The 22,584-nt window shown below is 43.1% G+C and overlaps 1 protein-coding gene across 3 annotated transcripts in view; it reads right to left on the bottom strand.

Annotated features, from left to right (window-relative positions):
- ttc27 (tetratricopeptide repeat domain 27) overlaps positions 1-22,584 on the bottom strand; it is a 728,099-nt gene that overhangs the window by 21,270 nt on the left and 684,245 nt on the right. For all 3 annotated transcript variants that reach the window (XM_025897217.1, XM_025897216.1, XM_025897218.1), the window contains 4 exons: positions 15,750-15,872; positions 5,982-6,209; positions 2,116-2,214; positions 887-939 (listed from right to left, as the gene is read on the bottom strand). In XM_025897217.1, the coding sequence (XP_025753002.1) occupies positions 887-939; positions 2,116-2,214; positions 5,982-6,209; positions 15,750-15,872 (503 nt within the window). The remainder of the gene's footprint in view (positions 1-886; positions 940-2,115; positions 2,215-5,981; positions 6,210-15,749; positions 15,873-22,584) is intronic.

The raw sequence follows: 22,584 nt of genomic DNA, 5'->3' as shown, positions 1-22,584 counted from the left end.
GTTTCAGATAGCAAAAAATAAATACATAAATAAATGTATGAACACTGTCTGGATGGTTACAAAGTTCTGGAATCTGATGCTTGTTACTGCTGCTGTAAAGACTGAGACAGTCTTCACAACTTTCTGAAGAATATTTGATTTCTATTGTAGAAAGAATGCCACGGGTCTGTTCAGCTAAATATCTGTTATCTGCCAAAGGTGGCTACTTTGAGGAGTCAGAAGTTTAAAATACATTTTGATTTCATTATTTTTTTGTTAATTCCAATTGATTATTTGTACTGTGCTTTCATTTTAGAGTGGAATGAGACATTAAACCGCATAATTTTCAATAAAAAACTGGAAAAAATGGGGTGTGTTCTAAAACTTTTGACCAGTAGTGTACGTTGATGCACATTTTGTAGTCCATCTTCTGGATATTGTAGCTTCAATAAGGTGGACATCCAGTGTCACGTTAAAAGAAGACTAGTGTAAGATAAGAAGGATAAGGAGGGACCTTAGGAATGCTCCCAGAGACTGTAGTTTAGAAATCTGAAGAGATAACTAAGGTGGGTGGTAAAATCCACTGGTAAAATGGTAAAATCCACTGGATAGTGTATGTCATTGTGTTTTAGAAACTAAATACCAGCAATAGCAATTTAGATAGATCTGGACAAACTTAGATGCACTCTCTGACCTTTCTGTCATCATCACCTTTGGGCACATTTATCCTGCCCAAGTTATTTTGAAAGACTACTGGAGCGTTTTCCAGTCTGCTGGTTGTGGATGGTTTCAAACACTTTGCTGCTTACGACAGAAATCCTATTGGACAAAACTCAACCCATTCTATTACCTGGCACACACGTTCTTACACCAACAAGTTTCCACTATGCACCACACTCATACTCACTTCATTTGGAGGCGAATGTAAGCTGTAGAAAGGTTGTTCCATGCTTCTGCATTCTGGATGAAGGTGGGGTATGGGGGTTGGGCGAGACACAGGTCAGTGAGGGAAAGAAGACAGTGAGAAAAAGGAAAAAAGGAAGTAAAGAATAACAAAAAAACCCACAAAACACAATTTTCAGGTTTATGCAAATAAAGAAAAGCTGGAGTGACTACTAAAGACCTCACCAAATGTAATGGTGTGTTAAAATGCGAGACGGCTAGCGTCTATATATTTGCCGTGCACTAATTGTTCTGAAACTCTTTTATGTGTACTATGAACATAATTTTATTGAAACGTTCACTTTGTGAGGACCAAGCAGAAACAACCTCCAAGATTTAAAAATAATCAAAACTGCCACAAACTGCGTTATCTCAGTGAACACTTCAAGCTGACTTGAAAGTCGATCCTTAGAGACTCCCACAAACTTCACTGCATTTAAAACCATGTTTACAGCCTGTTTAAAACATTTTTTCCAGTGGTCTACAGAAAATTTCCCCTTCATAACAGTTGTCTGCAGGGTGCCTTTTTTCCATTTAGGCGCTAGTAAGGCGTAAAGTGAGGCATTCCTTTGACATCTATACACATGCAACTGTAGTTGATAGTTGTCTACTAGCTTCACACCTACTTGTTCTACTCACTGTACTTGACATCTCCATGTCTGTCACTAAAATAATGTTATGTAATTTAATATGGCCCTCTACTTGGTACAATCATCCAAGAAATGAAATTTGAGTATTTTATTAGTCTGTCAGTTAGCCTGCAAGCTTACCAGCATTAGGACAAAACACTATGGCTGCTGAGGCGTCAAAATGTGGAGCTCAAAACAAAAAGACGCTGCTACAGTGGCAATGTTCACTGAACAGTGGTACATGCCATCCTGTGGTGTCACCCACACCAACACAACCACTATGAACCACCTGCCAGATTTGCCTCCCTGTGACTTTGTCCAGTTCCCAAAAGTGAAAATCAAGTTAAAAGATTACAATTTTAGATGCAGTCTAAAGCTGTAGTTGATGCTTTGGACATTACTGAAATAAATTGCATGATTTATTTGTGTTAAAAAAATCTTCGCACTAGCAGCCTCAAGCAAACCCACATTACTTGGCTATTAAAACTAAGGATGGACTTAGAGAAAATACATTATGTCAAAGAATGCCCCTAAAAAGAAAGAGACTTCGTGTGTAGGTACTCACGTCTGGCTCCAGTCCCACACACCTCTGGAAGGCCTTAGCAGCTCCCTCATAGCCCTCCAGGGCAAAGTAGGCACAACCAAGAGAAAACCACACACCCAGCTGTGCACACACACACACACACACACACACACACACACACACACACACAAAAAAAGGTTTGTATTAAAGTGTTAAGTTGAGGCACAGATATTTCCCTGAAATTACCTCAAAAAGTGTGTGTTAACAAAGTAAAGAAAGATAAAAATCCTGACCAGGCTGAGAATCTATCCCAGCTGTTCTGTTAATATGTACTTATGCATAGAGATGTTTTAATTAAATATCAGTGATCCCATTTACACTAATTACACTGATGGATTTTATTGTCCTCTCTGTGAATCGCTACCTTATCGTGGTGGAGGGGTTTGTGTGTCCCAGGGATCCCAGGGGCTATGCTGTCTGGGGGCTTTTGCCCCCTGGTAGGGTCTCCCATGGCAAATTGGTCCTGGGTGAGGGACCAGACAAAGAGCGATTCAGAAGACCCTTATGAGAAAAACATCGAGGGAACAGTTTACACTGCCCGGGATAGGGTTACCGGGGCCCCGCCCTGGAGCCAGGCCCAGTTAGGGTGCCCGAGGGCGAGCGTCTGGTGGCCGGGTCTTAGTCCATGGGGCCCGGCCGGGCACAGCCCAAAAAGGGGACATGGGCCCATCCACCACCCGCAGGAGGCGGGTGCATTGTGTCCCGGGCGGCGGCCGGGAGCAGAGGCCCTGGTGGACTGATCCCCGGCTACCAAGACTGGCAATTGGGACATGGAATGTCACCTCTTTGGTGGGGAAGGAGCCTGAGATAGTGTGTGAGGTTCAGAGGTACTGGCTAGATATAGTCGGGCTCACCTCTACGCATGTCTTGGGCTCTGGAAAAAGTCTCCTGGAGAGGGGCTGGACTCTGTCTCAGTCTAGAGTTACCCCTGGTGAGAGACGGCGGGCTGGGGTGGGTATTCTAATATCCCCTCGGCTTGCTGCCGGTACATTGGGGTTCTTCCCGGTGGATGAGAGGGTTTGTTTCCTGCGCCTTAGGGTCGGGAAACGGGTCTTGACTGTCATCTGCACTTATGCGCTGAGTAGCAGTTCAGAGTACCCAGCCTTCTTAGAGTCCCTGGGTGGGGTGATGGAAGGTGCTCCACCTGGAGACTCTGTTGTCCTACTGGGAGACTTCAATGCTCACGTGGGTAACGACAGCGAGACCTGGAGGGGCGTGACTGGAAGGAACGGCCTCCCTGATCTGAACCCGAGCGGTGTTTTGTTATTGGATTTCTGTGCAAATCACAGTTTGGCCATAACAAACACCTTGTTCGAACATAAGAGTATCCATAAGTTCACGTGGCACCAGGACACTCTAGGCCGCAGGTCGATGATCGAATTTGTAATTGTATCACCAGACCTGCGACCATATGTTCTGGACACTTGGGTAAAGAGAGGGGCTGAGCTGTCAACTGATCACAACCTGGTGGTGAGTTGGATCAAGTGGCTGCGGAGGACGCTGGACAGACCCGGTCCACCTAAACGCGTAGTGAGGGTGTGCTGGGAACGCCTAGCAGAGGCCCCAGTCCGCGAGATCTTCAACGCACACCTCCGGCAGAGCTTCAACAGCATTCCGAGGGAGACTGGGGACATTGAGTCTGAATGGACCATGTTCAGCATCTCCATTGCCGAAGCTGCTGCATTGAGCTGCGGCCGCAAGGTGGTTGCTGCCTGTCATGGTGGTAATCCCCAAACCAAATGGTGGATACCAGAGGTGAAGGGAGCCACCAGGCTGAAGAAGGAGTCCTATCGGGCTTGGTTAGCCCGTGGGACTTCGGAGGCAGCTGACAGGTACCGACACGCCAAGCGGAATGCGGCTCGGGCAGTGGCTGAAGCAAAAACTCGGGTGTGGGAGGAGTTCGGAGAGGCCATGGAAAAAGACTTTCGGACTGCCTCGAAGAGATTCTGGCAAACTGTCAGGCGTCTCAGGAGGGGAAAGCGGTGCTCTACCTGCACTGTGTATAGTACTGGCGGAGTGCTGCTGACTTCGACTGAGAAAATTGTCGGGCGGTGGAAGGAATATTTCGAGGACCTCCTTAATCCCACTGACACATCTTCCGAGGAGGAAGCAGAGTCTGGGGATGAGGGGGATGACCCGCCAATTTCCGGGGGCGAGGTCACTGAGGCAGTTAAACAACTCCTTGATGACAGAGCCCCTGGTGTGGATGAGGTCCACCCCGAGTTCCTGAAGGCTCTGGACGTTGTAGGGCTGTCCTGGTTGACCCGCCTCCTTTCACAATGAGGGCTTTCACTTCGGTGGCCTCAGAATCTCATCTCTGCTTTTCACGGATGATGTGGTTCTGTTGGCTTCATCGGGTGATGGCCTCCAGCTCGCACTGGAACGGTTCGCAGCCGAGTGTGAAGCAGCGGGAATGAGGATCAGCACCTCCAAATCTGAGGCCATGGTTCTCAGCCGGAAAAGGGTGGAGTGCCCACTCCGGGTCGGAGATGAGTTCCTGCCCCAAGTGGAGGAGTTCAAGTATCTCGGGGTCTTGTTCGCGAGTGATGGGAGAAGGGAGCCCGAGATCGACAGATGGATTGGTGCTGCGGACGCTGCACCGGTCCGTTGTGGTGAAGAGGGAGCTGAGTGTAAAAGCGAAGCTCTCAATTTACCGGTCGATCTACGTCCCTACCCTCACCTATGGCCACGAGCTGTGGGTAGTGACCGAAAGAACGAGATCACGGATACAAGCGGCGGGAATGAGCTTCCTCCGAAGGGTGGCTGGCCTCTCCCTTAGAGACAGGGCGAGATGTTCAGCCATCCAGGAGGGGCTCAGAGTAGAGCCGCTGCTCCTCCACATCGAAAGGCGCCAGCTGAGGTGGTTCGGGCATCTGACAAGGATGCCCCCTGGGCGCCTCCTGGGTGAGGTGTTCCGGGCATGTCCCACCGGGAGGAGGCCCCGGGGCAGACCCAGGACACGCTGGAGAGATTATATCTCTCGGCTGGCCTGGGAACGCCTTGGTGTTCCCCCGGATAAGCTGGAGGAGGTGGCTGGGGAGAGGGAGGTCTGGGCTTCTCTGCTTAGGCTGCTGCCCCCGCGACCCGGCCCCGGATAAAGCAGAAGAAGATGGATGGATGGATGGATTTTATTGTCTTGCCTGATGTCTAAAAATCTGAACATGTAACTGCATTTTGAACTAATTAATTTCTTGACTAAATCTGCTTGCTGGGCCTGTGGCACGAACACATGCATGCTCTAACGCATGGCTGTATAATGGTAACCTTGTACATGTCTATTATCCAGTTCCACTGATCGAAGGTTTCAGGCAGCGTTTCCCTGCCAGCTGGATCACTAGGTTGTAGTGTTCTTTGACATCTTTCAGGTGCTTTCACAAAGAAGATCTTGTGCTAGTAGTTAGACATACTTTACTGAGTTGGACTGCAATTGGTAACAAAACTTCTGTTATGTCGCCAGTTGTATTGCACTCTAACAGCCTCCTCAACAGGACCACAGTCACCAACCGCAGTCCAGGATGGTGGAGTTGAAATTCATCTGCAGGATTCTAGACTCATTGAATTTACACCTCAGCCAAACTAAATCTGTGGAAAACACTGAAAGGTGAACAGGGACCAGTGTAGAGACTACAGTACTGGCCCAGCATTTTAACCACCTGTAGGTCTGACCCATTCTTACAAATGTAATAGTGATCACTGACACACTAAACTTCTTGTACAGTTGAGATAAAGGCACTATGGTTCAAAATAATTCATTCTTGCGCACTGCTGAACATGAGAAAAAGTTTTAAAAAAGTAACTTATTATTAAACTTTATAGACAAATGTGAGAGAATGATGATTTGCTTGTACCTGCATGCTGTTGATTTTGAGTGACTGCTCAAAGCAGTCGACGCACTGCTGGAACTCCTTGTGGCGGAGGTGTAGCAGGGCTTTGGAGCGCATAGCTCTGGCGCTGCGCTGACCTGACAGCTCCCATGCACAGTCGTAGTACTGATGGTCCCTCAAGATGTCTCCTAGTAGACAGTACAAACTAGGTGTCTCCTTCTTCTCCAGCTCCCTGCGCACAATCTCCTCAGCCTGAGCACAGATAGAGAAGAACTAAGGTGAGATCAGATGAGACATGTGAAACTGCATTCAGCTGCCGTTGTTGTCCAAACCTATCCTAACAACATGAACACTAATATCTACCTATGTAAGATGTTAGGAACAGATGGAATATACCTCAGCGCTGACCCTTCTGAATGCTTTCTAACTTAATCTATAATTTAATACAATCTTAGAAACAATGCATTTTTCTTTTCAATATAGGTACTTGCTTACATAAGTTAACTAATCAGGTCAACCATTAATAGCTTAATTTAATGTCAGGATGGCCACTTAATTATAAGTCAGCCTAAAAGAAAGATGAGCTTTTGTGATATATCAAATAAATCATGTATATAACAGCAAAATTTGTTCTACCTTATAAAACCCTTGTCGTCATTTCTTGGAGTGACAAAAAGTAAAACAAATACTTGGCATTTTATATGAGGATAGGTCAGAGGCAGCAGGCACACATCTCACCAGCTCAGACTAGGCTTGTGAGGTATTTAACATGTAGTCCATAAGCATGTCTCAAATACATGTGAATGGTAACTGTTCTGGCTCCCCAAGAGTCGCCCTATATATTATGTGGTGTTAAATAGGTTCATAGAGTCTTTATGTGTTTTGGGGGCATTTTTACACTCTCCGTTTTATTTTGACATCCTACCGGAAGTGGCGCCTCTTGCTACTTCCTGCCTGCCTGCGCTACCTTTTAAGCCAACACAGTCTGTTAGTTGGCAGTAATGTTGTATTTTACTATTGTGTGTTTGGCACTAACTGCCGTGAGTTGCTTGTGAGTTCACCTAAAGTTGTGCTTTATCAGACATTAGCCTAGACGCTAATTAGCCATTAGCTTATTTCATTCTGCTTCAATTTATATGGTAAGGAAGTATAGCCTATGATGCTTAAAGGTCACAGCATTTTCTAATTGTAAAATAATGTTCACACATGTCAGATCACACATGATACTTTGTAAAACTGTAAACAAGACAATTTATTTTCTCATCAAAATCCACGCTATGCATCCAACTAGAAATAAATGACCACAAAAGAACAACGGTGTGGTTTTTCTCTGTGAGACGATGGTTATCTACCTGCCTAGTTAAGTACGGGAGCAGAATAATAACCAAGTGACGTGAAACTGCAACAATTAGTAAAACTTTTACTATTTCTTTATGCTGCAAATTTAACACCTACCACAAATTTATAGCAAATTTCAGATATTCTGAGGACCTTTTGAAAAATTGTCATTTCACACTTTCTAAGACTTTTTAATGACTTGTAAGAGCTCTATTAAAAGATCTCCTCTTCACCTCTTGGTGTCTGATATTTTGAAAACATTTTTCAGGAGAAATGAAAACTTTATCCTACCCATCTACTCATAGGCAGGACATAGTTTAGCACTATGAGATGCAAAAAATCCCAAACCAAAACAAAAGAAAGTATCAAAACACAGGCTGAGATCTAGGAATGAAGTCTGACAGAAAAACAAAATTAACATAGGGATTATTTTACAAGTATAGTAGCTGTCAAATTACCTGTGGACATTTGCACTCGGTGCACTACGCCTTGCCACTACATGTTTTGGATTGCAGCTCATGCAATTGTGAGGGTGGAATAATGAGATTGTTTTCTCTTTCCAAATCCCTCTGTCTTGATTTAGGTTGTGAAGAGTGCCAATCTAACCACTGCTAGGGAACCGAGGGCCTCTAAGGTTTGACAGAGCTTTAGGTTCACTGCATTCCTTTGTTGTCATGGGGCTGATGCTGGGCCAACAACCCAGCCCGATTAGGAATGAGAAACCCCATCATCCTTATCTAAACTACACAATGCTGAGCAGGTTGTACCCCATGCAACATTCCCTAATTAAAGATAATACGGTAACACAGACACACACACACCTATTAAGACCATTACTTTGAATTTTAATCTAAACTATAACTCAAACATGGAGAACAAATTCATCTGATCTGTCTGAAGTTAAATGTCGCTCCCAGACTCGAGCGGGTGAGTCTCAGATTAATTTAGTATTTGCATATTACATATTAATGTGTGAGGCTGAGAATGACTGTAGTCATACTGTTTTCTGAGAAAATTCAACAGTGCACAAAACATTATGAGGATAACTTCAGGTCATTGTAGTTTTAAGGTTGGCCAAATTTATTCCGAAAAGTACCCCCAGAAGTGCAGATAAATCACGTGGACTTGAAGGATCGCAGCTGAACAAGGAAAACAGCTGGACACTGCGAAATGCAGTATACCATGGGTAATTGCTATTCCTGTGCTAACTGCTTTTCTATGAAAACAAATGTTGTTAAAAAGACTGGGACCTACTGGGATCTATAGAGGAGAGAAGTTCAAATTGTGAAACATCAGTACCAAGACATCCAGACTAAAGTCTCAGTTATACAAATGTTATGGAACGAGAAACTATCAAAGCCTTGTGCTGTCAACAAACAAACTGTGTGTCAATAAATACAGGGTGAATATGTGACGCAGTATGCCACAACATCAACATTTTACCTTTCTTTGGTTTCCTAAAATTTCAAAACTTCTAGGTGCAAGGTGCAAAAATATATACATTTAAAAAAAAAATGTATCAATCATCTTTATTCTGTATCAAGATGTTAAACTGTCCTTTTTGCCAATGGTTGTAGTTTAGAAACAATGCAAACAGTCACTTGTAACACATTTAGAAATGATTAAACTCCACTATAATTACAAAAAAATGACAGTTGATGACAGTTCAGCAGGTTTAATCACCACAGGGTAATGATGGAAAAGTCGCCAGCATCTGTAAGGGGCAAATTTCACTGGCTGACTGTGGCTGCACTGAGTGGGGGTTTCCCGTCACAGCCAAGAGTTTGCTGGTTAAAGATTTCAGGCAAAGTAGACAGTTGTTTGTATGCAGTTTATGTATGAGAAACTTTTCAATAAGCTACATTTTTAGATTTTTTTAATATAGATCTTTTGAACCCGTTTTTGCTGTTGGTGTTTTTAAAGCAATTTAATGGAAATTAGGGGTGGGCGGTATAAACTGTAGAAACGATATAAATTTGGCCAACGGTAGAAATTTTGACTATACCACTCTACTGCGATAGCGCATGTTGATGGTGTCATCAAGCTGCGCCTGTTTTGGTCAAAAGCATTGTCACTACCCGATCCGTACCCCGCATGCGCAAAACTTACGTCACTTCCTCTCTTTACCAACATTGCGACATTCAATATATTTGAATGATACGGTTAGCTCCTAGCATTTCTCAACAGCTCTGCGTCCTTTTCGACTACCGGGACATTTAAACAATGGATAATCCGTATATAAACAAATTCATGCTTTTCTCCTCAACAGAGAGCTTTCCCCGATTGAACAACAGCGCCGTAAAATAAGAAGAATGCCGCCTAATTACAGAGTTAGTAATACAGACTTTGTAACATGTCACGTGAAGATTAATCAGACAGATGAAGTGTTTACTGACAACTGATAGTGATAGCGGACATCATCATCACTATTCCAATCAATCCTCTCCACACAGACAAGCATAAACACACTCGACTATCACTAAATCAAATTTAACACACGTTTGTAATGACGCTAATTCAGTTTACAATAGGGTTCATTCGCTCGGTCAGCAGGTGGCAGTATCCTCTTACACTGGGGAGTAAACTGCCATTAAACGAACAGAAGAAGAAAACCCCTGCACATGCGCGGTACGGATCGGGTAGACCCGATTTGTACGGTCCGACTTTGCACATGCGCAGTAAGGATCGGGGAGTCCTGATCCGTAACGATCTTTTTATTTTTCGTTTTTGTCTACATTATATTAAAATGCTTCATTATTGCAAACATTTTAAGAGATACTTATTCTTAACATCTCAACAGATACTCTGACCCGTAACTATCGTAAAACGCTTCGACCGGAAGTAGACACCTTTCGCGCATGCGGGGTACTGATCGGGTTTCCGGTACGGATCGGGTAGTGACAAGCATCGCAGCGGCTGCAAACAACATCATCTGCAAATTATGCCGGGCGACAGTATTAGCAAAGAGACTAAGCACTTTTGGAATATGGGGAAAGCCAAAAACTGCGCTTCCTCCACTTCCCTACCATTGATCCATTAATGCTGAATTCCCTAACAACTGCTCTATTCCCATTTTGTTGCAGTATATTAATGACTAACCTTGTATTGTGGATGGATTATCTCAGTTGTTCTCCTGACTAAAGTGTGGTCCGTTTACAGCATCCTGTCACACAATTGCATTTGTCCCTAACCACCAGAAACCCTCACGTTAACTTTTATCGAGTGGAAAAAAGTTAGCGGCCATCCTTCAACTTCACTGCGCTAATGTTATGCTAACGTAGCTGTTTTGCTAGCGATCACGTAGCACATCATTATATACCAGCTAGCCCAACTTCAGTAACCCTACAAACGCTACTGCTGTTTAGTTTTCTGTCTTCATTTATGTTGGAAGTGATAGCAGAGCTGTACGTTTGAATTTTTTCAGAAATCTCTCAGTCAGAACATGCTATATCATATTTAGGTAACTAGCGAAACTAGCGAGCTAACTTCCGCTAACTTCCTGCTAACTTCTAACTCTGTTAAATGTAATAAATTCTATTTTCATGGATGCCTGGATGTTAAACTTATTTGTTACACCTGGTAAAGCAGCAACGCTGATCATTTTATTAAAGATGAAAGAATTTAGACAGTTTTTAACTCTCAGTGATGCCGCAGTGATCGTGTGACTTTGGGACCTGAACCGGACGGAGTTTAGGACCCAGATTGCTCCGCAAGGCTCCTGACTACAGCAGCCGTAATGCTCCGACAATCCATCAAGCGGTGCAGCTTCCTAGTTTGCCAAAGTTGTACTAAAACATTTTTGACAGATTTTTGAGCGCCGTGTACCACATAAAATCGGTTCAAGGTCAGTAAACACAACCAGAATTCATACATAAGGCACACTGTCGATTTTTGAGAAAATTAAAGGATTTTAAGTGCGCCTTATAGTGTGTAAAATACATTATACAGAAGAAAAGAATATATCGCGATATATATCGTTACCGCACATGCTTCAAATTATACCGTGATATGGATTTTAGGCCATATTGCCCAGCCCTAATGGAAATATATCATAAATAAATTTTCAATTCTTGACATCTGTGCCTAATCTCTGGTGAGTGGATTTCTACTTTTTTATTAGTTGGCATAATTAGCAGGTATCTCCCTGCAGACTGCAGAATACAGGCATTAGTTAAGAGCATATCACTTAACCCTCTTTTCCAAATATGGTCATTTTAGGCTCGGAAAAAACAACATGTCAGTGGCTGAAATACGGTTTTATCTGGTAACATTTAGGAAAAATGTGGAGTTTAGAAACCAATGGGATGGTTTCCACATGCTTGGTAGTAAGAAAAAAAAAACACAAAGACCAAAACAAAGTGACATTTTAACAGCAAGGAAGACGTAATGTAACCACTAAACATCATCCAAGTGTTCAGCCCACTGCAGCAGGGAAAATGCAATGCAAACATTTAGATAAAATACAGACAAGCTGTGAGCCATGCTGAACACGGCAGTCTCTTTCATTATTCATGTCCAACATTACATTACGTCATGAAACAATATCATTATGACAGAGCAAAAAGGGAGTGTAGGGGATAACGGAGAAGCAGTGTTGGACAGAATCCAAACCACTCCAGACAAATGGATCGGCCTTGTTATTTTGGACCCCAGTGAGTACATAACACGGACTATTGGCTGGAATTACCACAGCACATGGTTTAAGACAAGAGAAGGGCACTGCACTTTTTTATTAGCAAAAAGCAACCTGGCTAATCAAATCAGACACAATAGATCCTGTAACTGACAAACAGAGAGCTGACAGGCTGTTAGAGTCCTGCTGAGAGATCTTCACAAACAGATAAGTTAAATGTTCAGGTCAGTGCTCAACATCCACACACAACATTTATGCACATCTGCATTTCATAACAGAGTTGGATTTGAGTACCGGGTATGTTAAACACAAAATCGGTGCAATCTAGTGTTCGATCTGTTACCTAGACCCAGTAGGAATTTAATTTCATCTTTCTACGTTTTTGCTTTATGAAAAGTCTAAATGAATATGGAGAATACAGCATTTGCCTCTCAATTGCATATAAGTGGAGTATTAGTTATGTACACACAGCTGGAGGCAGCATACGTACTGACATCTGCTTTTAACCGTCTCTGTAGTTGTACTGGTTCTCTGTCCACACTTTTGCATGGCTGACTAAAATCATCAGAGTGAAAACTATCTGATACAATAGTGATCAAAACTTGTAATGTTATGACTGATTGAATGACTGAATTATTTCTAAACACGGTCATCACTGGATGTCTTTGAGGTTAAACTCAAACTTAAATCTAAATGCCGAGATCAGTTTTCATGGCACGATCACAGCAAGAGTTGTGTTGTATTCTTGACAGGCAGGTAAGAATGTCCTTGGTGAGTGCTGGCCTATGACATGGTTATACTGCCAGACTGATAATGCTTTTATGAATATAACAATCTCTTTGTTTTTCTGGAGGGTGGAGAATGCGCCCTCCTTAAAAGAACATGAAGTACTAGGACTTGGATAGGAGCCACATGGTGATGTTCAGGCATCAGAGCTTTTCCTGGGCGACTCCCTTTGTGGTTTGTGGCTATGTACAAGTGGAGATCTCTGACAGATCCAGAGCCTACTGGGGACAGTACCCCTTTACTTTAAAAACAATACAAAGTTAGTCATCAGCATGGTCAGCATTTGCAGCTGCAGTACAAATTAAGATAAATTAAATACCCTTACTACCCAACTGAGCCGCGTCTTAATTAAGAAGAACATTTTAGGATTTGTGTCTATGACAGACAGAAACTGGGAAATACTGTCTTAAATTTTCAAAATGTCGTCTTAATAACAGTCTTTAATTTCCTGTGACTGTTGTCCTCTGCTACAGCAAACCAGAAAGCCTGGACCTTGTTTTTGCATACCTGACCAATTAGCAGCTTTCTCCATTCTAAATGTTTCTTAGATCTGGAAGGTTAAACCAATCCCCCTGAGATTAACCCTGGAAGCTTTTAGGGCTTTTACCTTACAATGTAAAGCACCTTGAGGCAACTGTTGTTGTGATTTGGTGCTATTTAAATAAAATGGTATTGAAGTGAAGTGAACGTCTTGGTCATTTGTTGTTGATAAGTACCCTAATCCTTGCATCATGCTATGAGAAGAACATTTTTTGGGAAGTCTGTAATCCTGATGGCTAATCCAAGGGAGTTCTAACAAAAGGTAAACAAGCTAACAAATTAGGCTCATGTTGTAGTGAAATTCAACATTAAACTTCCTGTTTACATTCCTGAAGCATTATGACAAAGTTATCAGTAAAACAAAATTAAGACAAAGATACATAAAATCCAGTTCTTCAGATTAATCAGAATCCATTAATACCTTTTTCACTGTAAGATATCAATATTTCTGTTATTCTTATATGCTGAAGTGAAGTAATTGAGGACATGTCTTCTGTGTTGAAACTATGAACAAAAAGTCATTGCAATTTTAAATAATGACCAAGGGAAAGATGAGTGGAAGTGCAGTTATCCTGATTTTTGACTTTTTTTTTCCCATCACTTCATCACTAATCACTGACAACCTCTAATTTGGCCTTGACAACCAATTTAAAATACAGATGTGCCAAATGAGCATCAGATCATTTAGTTTGAAATAGAGCTGGGCGATAAAACAATAACGATATGTATTGCGAAATAACTTTTTCTCGATAGAAAAATTTAACTATTGCGATAGGCCTCGTCTCTCTTGTCCTCTTAAAAAAAAAAAAAAAGAACAGCCAATCCAAATTAAGTAGCGCGGAGCCGAACCAATCACAGCCGCAGCGTCACGTCACGTGACTTGTTACGTACAGCACAAGCGCCAAGGCGCACATGTGTATTTGTTTTTGCAGCCGGGCCGCCCGGGTAATGAAGGAAATGAGTTTGCCGACTAGAGAAAAATCAACCGAGAGCGTGAGCGAAGGTTACCGAAGAAAAAAACCAATGATGGTTCCAATGCCGGAGAGCTTGTCGAACGGAAGGGCCACAGAAGTTCCGTAGTGTGAAGGTATTTCGGCTATTTCAAGTCTGACAAAAAACAGAGTAGCGCGCACTGTAAATTGTGCCGAAAGCAAGTCTGGAAATACAATAAAGCGGTGCATGCTCAATCTCTGACTGAAAGCGCTAATTCGTCATTCGGCTTTTGTCAGACTAAAGTCACTGTTTGAAAAGCTAAGCTATACAACAAGGAGAGATTGAGAATTTCCTTTTAGTTCTCAGTTTATTTGATATTGACAAAAGTTAGTCAATTTTGTCTGTTCTTCTGTAAAACGACCTAAGATTTATTTTTAGAATTAATATTTTGTTTCTAATTGGAATTGACAATTTAGTCTGTTTTGTTTGTTCTATTTTGAAACTTAAATGCTTTAGCGGCTGCCTTTTGTGTAGTTTGCAATATTTGCCTTTATTTATCTGAAACTGAAGTCTCATGTTCCTTAAGTACATCTGCCCTGTTGAACTTATTATGGGAAATAAATATTTTAATTAAAACAAGCTGCTAATTATTTCACATTTTACTTGTGAGCAACGGCACATTTAAATCTTACAAATATAGTTATTTGGCTTATATCGTGATATATATCGTTATTGCCTGAAATGAAAAAAACATATCGTGATATGAAAAAATCTTATATCGCCCAGCTCTAGTTTGAAATCTACAACTGACATGTAAATTACACCATCTGTGCTCCTGTGAACAGAGATCTGCAGAGAGTTAACCACAGCTTGGAATGGACAAAAGTTTTCCAGTCCTATTATAGGATTAAAATCTTTTTCTAACTCGATAAGATAACAAATATTGTATCTATCCCATAGCCAGGAAATTCTTCAAATATCATGGGAAATCTTTAATGTTTTTCCTAGATATGAAAAGGTTTCTCTATTACATGAGATAAGATAATCTAGAATTCAATAAAGATGATTTAATCTGACAAAATCCCAGATAAAAGGAAAAAACAGATTGAGTGAGTGTGGGGGTTGTGATGTGTCATTTATGATTTCTACCAAAGTAACTAGGGTCTGTGTAAGAGAAAATGGAACATTTAATTTGATTTTACATTACTCTTGCCTACATACAGTAAGTGTTACACTACTTCTGTGGAAAAAAGAAACCATCAAGTATTAAAACAAATTCATATCAACTCAAAAAATAGTTAAATAATGTTAAATTAAGCACTATCGCTTTTAGATGATTTTGATTATTCAAAATCGTCTAAAAAGCAAGCTGCTGGAAAATCTGCTTTCTAAAAATACAACTTATAAATGTTGTCTAGATTAAGTGAAGGATTTGGGGAATAAGAAAAATTGTAATAAAAAGTATGAACAATAAAACGACTTCATTTACCCACAGATTTGTGTTTTAATATTTTGAGGTTCTGAGATCAGTTAAGCTTAGGAATGTTAAGATCAGTGTGTACCTTTCCATGTTGGCCGAGTCTCTCGTAGCAGATAATTGCATCTTCCCAGAGCTCCAGCCTTTCATAAATGAGTACAGCTGAACTGATGCAGCCGAGATCCATCAGCAGGCTGGCCAGCTGTTTCTGTACACAAGGAGAGAATAAAGCGAAGACGTCAGAACCATGTTGAGGCTGCTGGCATGCTAAGGTGCTTACTATGACAATGCTAATAGAGTGACAGAACAGGTACATTTTATTTCCAACTTTGTTTTACTGATTTCAACCATGACATACAAAGTTAGCAACAGCAAAGTCGACTTTCATTTCAGAACAATTGTATGTCCATTATACCCTCCAACCCCCCATCCCGAATTCTCCCCCTTCCAGTTCCACACTGGACAAGACACCGCAAAGATCCAGTCTCCGCACATAAAAAATATCTCAAGACCCATACTGTTAGATTTGTATTGTGATTGTCATTTATGCTTAGAAATATCTACTTATATATTCTTAGAGTTTTATAATTAGGTGTAGATTGGTAGAGGTTTGATCCTTAATAGTCTGCAAGCTTTGTGCGCATTCCAGAGCTCTCTGACTTTCACACCCACATTTTAGGAGCATGGGAGAGGTCGTACCTTGTCTTATTGTTTTATAAACGTATCTATGTCTGATTTAGTCTAAGTGCCTTTTGTTTAGATGGACGGCTCTGGGGAGTCTTCCTGGGGTCACAGTTTGACCCCCACACACAGATACACACACACACACACACACACACACACACACACACACACACACAAGGTATTCTTTGTTCACATGTATACCTATATAAGAGGTCATATGTTAATGAACCTATGCATATTCATGTAACCACAATAAAAGAGCAGTGTTACGGGAGAGCGGACGAGAGCAACTGGGGTCAAGCGAAGGAACGGCGCCTGTCCAGTTCTCTCCCGTGCACGTGAAACATTAAGAATGTTGCCTACTCGTGTCTTGCTTGCTGTGTAATCACATTGCCTTCAACGTTCCAGCGAATAGGTTCAAGCTACAAACCTATCACATACATATAACAATCATAACAAAAAACCAAAACAAAACAAAAGGAAAAAAAAAAAACATAAAAAAAAACAAAACAACTTTATAATGTAACCTCACTTAGTTCACTTCAGTCTCAGGAAGTAAAGTAATGGTGTCAACCAGTAAGAGAAATGATTTCCAGGTTTTGTTAAATTTCCTAATAGAACCTTTTAGAGAGAATCTAAGTTTTTCTAACTTTAAATTAAAGAGTACTTCCCTCACCCAATGGTCAGGAGTTGGGGGGTGGGGAAGCTTCCACTTCAACAGAATAAGCCTCCGAGCTAATAAAGTGGTAAAGGCTAGGGCCTGTTTGAGGGGGCCAGATAAGTTTAAGTTGGGGGGAATGCCAAAAATTGCGGAGGATGGGTTAGGAGGGACAGTCTGGCCATATGCTTGACTAAGTTTGTCGAATATGTCCCTCCAAAATGCACCCAGTTTTGAACAAGACCAAAACATGTGGACATGGTTGGCAGGTGATAGTCCACATCTGTTACAGGCATCACTAATGGTTGGATAGATTTTAGATAATTTTGCATTTGTATAATGTACTTTATAAAACATCTTGCACTGAATCAAAGCATGACGGGCACAAATTGAGGACAAGTGAATCAATTTCAAAGCAGAATCCCACTGCTGTTCTGGTAGGGTTGTCTGTAGCTCTTCCTCCCATCTCAGCTTAGTAGGAGAAATGGAATTGGGAACCAATGTATCTAGTATTTTATACAAGGCTGATATAAGTCTGTTTTGATGGGGGTTCATCTGCAGGATGATATCCAAATTTGTTTCTGGAGGCTGATTGGGAAAGTGAGGAAACTGCGTTTTTACAAAATCTCTAGCCTGAAGATAACGAAAAAAATTGGAATTAGGCAGGTCGTATTTAGACGATAGGTCAGCAAAGGATAGAAAGGTGTCATGACTGTACAAGTCCTTAACAGTCCTAAGTCCTTTATCTTTCCAACTTTTAAAGGCTGCATCAGTGTTTGAAGGTACAAAATTGCAATTTTTCAGTAAAGGTATTAGCAAAGACGGCCCAAGTAGCCCAAATTATTTTCTGAACTGTCACCAAATAGTTACCGTTTCCTTAGCTATTGGATTCTCCCCAAGAAGGGTTGGAGAGAAGGGGAGTGGTGAGCTGAGTGTATTGATGATAATGAGTAACAGCTAGGAGCAGTTTCCATTTGTACCCAGACCGGTACAGGGGGGGTCATTGTGAACCCAATGTAAGAGTTTTTGTATGTTAGCTGCCCACTAGTAGTGTCTAAAATTGGGCAGACCAAGACCACTGTCAGTTTATAGAGGACTGAAGAATAGACTTGTGAACTCTAGCTTGTCTCCCTCCCCATATGTGACAGAATCGTTTCTAACTTGTCAAAGAATGCTTTAGTAAGAATAATTGGGACATGTTGAAAAAGATACAAGAATTTGGGGAGGACATTCATCTTTATCAGATTAACTCTTCCTACCACTGACAATGGTAGTGAAGTCCAACAGTCACAATCTTTCCCAATGTTGTCTAGTAGGGATAGAAAATTCTCCCTTATCATTTTAGGTATAGAAGAGGAAATAAAAATTCCCAGATATCTCCGGTTTCTATCCATGTAAAGGCTACTATTAAGTGGGGAAGAGCTCTAGCCAGGGAGTTGAGGCCTGGTGCCCTTCTCAAGTGGAAAGGGCGAAGACAAATTGTTTATAGTACGAAAACAGGTGGATGGCAAGGAATATAGTAAATTAACCCAGAGAATAAAGTCAAACCCCAAGCCAAACCTATCCATCACCTCAGAGGAAGCTCCACTCGATGCGGTAGAAAGCTTTCTCTGCGTCGAGAGATACCACAACCTCTGGAACTGAATTGCACGATGTATGGATAATACTCAAAAGGCGTCCTGAATTGTCATGTGAGTGCCTGCCGGCCATGAAACCCGTCTGATCAGAGATGATTTGTGGCAGGACACGTTGTAGCCTAAGTGTGAGAATTTTAGAAAGTATTTTAAAATCAATATTTAAAATAGAAATTGGTCTGTAACTGCTGCACAACAGGGGATCCTTGTCTTTTTTCAAGATTAAAAAAATATTAGCTTCGGACAAAGTCTTGGGTAATTGACATTTTGAAAAGGCTTCATTATGCATATCTTTCAACAATGGTGCAATAAGATCAGAAGTGGCTTTATAGTATCCTGCCAAGTAGTCATCAGGGCCCGGCGATTTACATGTGTTTAAGGATTTAATGGCTTCTTGAACCTCTACTACAGTAATTGTTCCCCCTAATCCCTTCGTCAGATCTCTATCTATTCTTGGAAAATGTATATTTTGGAGAGTTTCATCTGATACAGGAGGAGAGCTTGAAGTCTACAGATTGGAATAGAAATGAACAAAGACTTCATTAATTCCCTCTGGGTCCAACATTATGTCACCAGCAGCAGAATTGACCTTTGGAATTAGAACAGGTACATTCTATAGTCGCATGCTGGAAAGCATATTCAGGGTCTTAGGGGCACTGGAACACATATTTGCTTAGAACGTAATATTCATATATATATATTTTTTTAAGTTCCCTTTTGTTTTTTAAATCGCCTCTGCGGGCGATCTATCCTTCAAGCTTGTGTCCTCTACCAGAGGCCTGGGAGCTTGAGGGTCCTGCGCAGTATCTTAGCTGTTCCCAGGACTGCGCTCTTCTGGACAGAGATCTCCGATGTTGTTCCCGGGATCTGCTGGAGCCACTCGCCTAGCTTGGGAGTCACCGCACCTAGTGCTCCGATTACCACGGGGACCACCGTTACCTTCACCCTCCACATCCTCTCGAGCTCTTCTCTGAGCCCTTGGTATTTCTCCAGCTTCTCGTGTTCCTTCTTCCTGATATTGCTGTCATTCGGAACCGCTACATCGATCACTACAGCCGTCTTCTTCTGTTTGTCTACCACCACTATGTCCGGTTGGTTAGCCACCACCATTTTGTCCGTCTGCATCTGGAAGTCCCACAGGATCTTAGCTCGGTCATTCTCCACCACCCTTGGGGGCATCTCCCATTTTGACCTCGGGACTTCCAGGTTATACTCGGCACAGATGTTCCTGTACACTATGCCGGCCACTTGGTTATGGCGTTCCATGTATGCCTTGCCTGCTAGCATCTTGCACCCTGCTGTTATGTGCTGGATTGTCTCTGGGGCATCTTTACACAGCCTGCACCTGGGGTCTTGCCTGGTGTGATAGACCCCAGCCTCTATGGATCTTGTACTCAGAGCTTGTTCCTGTGCTGCCATGATTAGTGCCTCTGTGCTGTCTTTCAGTCCAGCTTTGTCCAGCCACTGGTAGAATTTCTGGATATCAGCCACCTCCTCTATCTGCCGGTGGTACATACCGTGCAGGGGCCTGTCCTTCCATGATGGTTCCTCGCCTTCCTCCTCTTTCTTGGGTTTCTGCTGCCTGAGGTATTCACTGAGCACGCTGTCAGTTGGGGCCATCTTCGTGATGTATTCGTGGATGTTTCTTGTCTCATCCTGGACTTAGCGTACAACCTCAGGGTGCTAGACTTGGGGTGAAACCCTCCATGCATGGTAAGGAGCTTTCTTGTCTTGATGTCAGTGGCTTCTATCTCCTCCTTTGGCCAGCCTATTACCCCAGCAGGGTACCTGATCACGGGCAGGGCGTAGGTGTTGATGGCCCGGATCTTGTTCTTACCGTTCAGCTGACTCCTCAGGACTTGCCTGACCCTCTGCAGGTACTTGGTGGTTGCAGCTTTCCTAGCGGCCTCTTCATCGTTCCCATTCGCCTGTGGGATCCCCAGGTACTTGTAACTGTCCTCTATGTCTGCAATGTTGCCTTCTGGTAGTTCAATCCCCTCAGTTCTGACTACCTTCCCTCTCTTTGTTACCATCCGACTACACTTCTCCAGCCCGAATGACATTCCAATGTCATTGCTGTATAGCCTGGTAGTGTGTATCAGTGAATCGATGTCTCGTTCACTCTTGGCATACAGCTTGATGTCATCCATGTACAGGAGGTAGCCAGTCTTGTTAATGATCTCACTGAGGGGGTTCAGGCCTATGCAGAACAGCAGTGGGGACAGAGCATCTCCTTGGTAGATCCCGCACTTGATGGTGACTTGTGCTATGGGCTTGGAGTTGGCCTCTAGTGTTGTGTGCCACATTCCCATTGAGTTCCTGATGAAGGCTCTTAGGGTCCTGTTGATCTTGTACAATTCTAGGCATTCCAGTATCCAGCTGTGGGGCATTGAGTCATAGGCCTTCTTGTAATCAATCCAGGCTGTGCACAGGTTGGTCAGTCTGGTCTTGCAGTCTCGGCTGACTGTTCTGTCTACCAGTAGCTGGTGTTTTGCGCCTCTGGTATTCTTGCCAATCCCTTTCTGTGCCCCGCTCATGTATTGACCCATGTGCCTGTTCATCTTAGCCGATATGATGCCTGACAGGAGCTTCCATGTAGTACTGAGGCAGGTTATTGGTCGGTAGTTGGATGGGACCGGTCCCTTCTTGGGGTCCTTGGGGATCAGGACCGTCCGACCTTCGGTTAGCCATTCCGGGTGTCTCTCGTTAACTAGCAGCTGGTTCATTTGTGCTGCCAGACGCTCGTGGAGTGCAGTCAGCTTCTTCAGCCAGTAGGCGTGAACCATGTCGGGCCCTGGTGCTGTCCAACTCTTCATACTGGAGACCCTTTCTTGGATGTCTGCCACTGTGATGGTTACTGGACCCTGTTCAGGGAGGTCGCTATGGTCTGCCCTCAGATCCACTAGCCACTGAGCATTGCCGTTATGGGTTGCGTCCTTCTCCCATATGCTCTTCCAGTATTGCTCCGTCTCCAGCCTTGGTGGTGCTGTTCTGTTATTGTTCCCTTGCCACTGAGAGTACACCTTTGCTGGTTCTGTGGAGAACAGCTGGTTTATTCTCCTGCCTTCTATCTCTCTGGTGTACCTCCTCAAGCGGCTGGCCAAGGCTGTGAGTCTTTGCTTGGCAGTTTCCAAGGCCTCAGGTATGGACAGCTTGCTGTATTTCTTATGCACCTTCTTTGTCGCGCCTTTCTGCAACTCCGTTAGTTGGCTAACCTCCCTTCGTGCTACTTTGATCTTGCCCTCTAGCCTCCTTCTCCATGGAGGCTGTTCAACTTGTAGCCAAGCATCTCACTGATCACTGCTGCCGTAGTGTAGATCAGCTTGTTAGTGTCGGTAATCGTGGTTGTAGGTATCATCCGTAGTGCTGCATTAACATCATCTAGCAGACCTTCTGAGGGTACTTCACGTAATCTTGGTAACCGGCTAGGGGGGGTCCAGGTTTCAAGCTTGGCCATGATCCTATCTTTCAGGTCAGTTCCTCTCGCACTCAACGATCCTTCTCCTATCGCACTTGGGGCTATGTACCCAATCTCGGGTGGGGGTGATGATATCTCCCCCCTGACCTGGCGTCCTGACTCCTCCTTGCCGTAGCATTTATGTTGTACCTCGTCAATCTCTAGCTGTGAGAGCAGTCCCTTCTTTCGAATGTTGGAACACTGAGCTACTAGTTGTTTCGCCGTCATTGTGGATGTTGGGTATCGAAGAATCCATAGGTCCCTCATCCTATTCATGTAACCCCTTCCGCCAGGGTTACTTGCGTAGTAGCATTCCAACAACGCCCTGTTTTCGTCTCTTGCCCACCGATGCCTTCTTGTTCCAGTAGCCCACTTGTCGTCAGGGTGCCCTGGTTCCTCAACACCTGACGCGGACCTTGTTGATCCGGGCGACGTCCGAGCCGGCATGCCTTCATATTTATCTGTCTCGCTCATGTCTGCGGTAGGC

This window comes from Oreochromis niloticus, linkage group LG13 (genome assembly GCF_001858045.2).
Source record: "Oreochromis niloticus isolate F11D_XX linkage group LG13, O_niloticus_UMD_NMBU, whole genome shotgun sequence".
In the NCBI taxonomy this organism is placed as follows: Eukaryota; Metazoa; Chordata; class Actinopteri; order Cichliformes; family Cichlidae; genus Oreochromis; species Oreochromis niloticus.
Note: the sequence above shows the minus strand (reverse complement) of the source record. Positions and strands in the feature narration are given on the sequence as shown.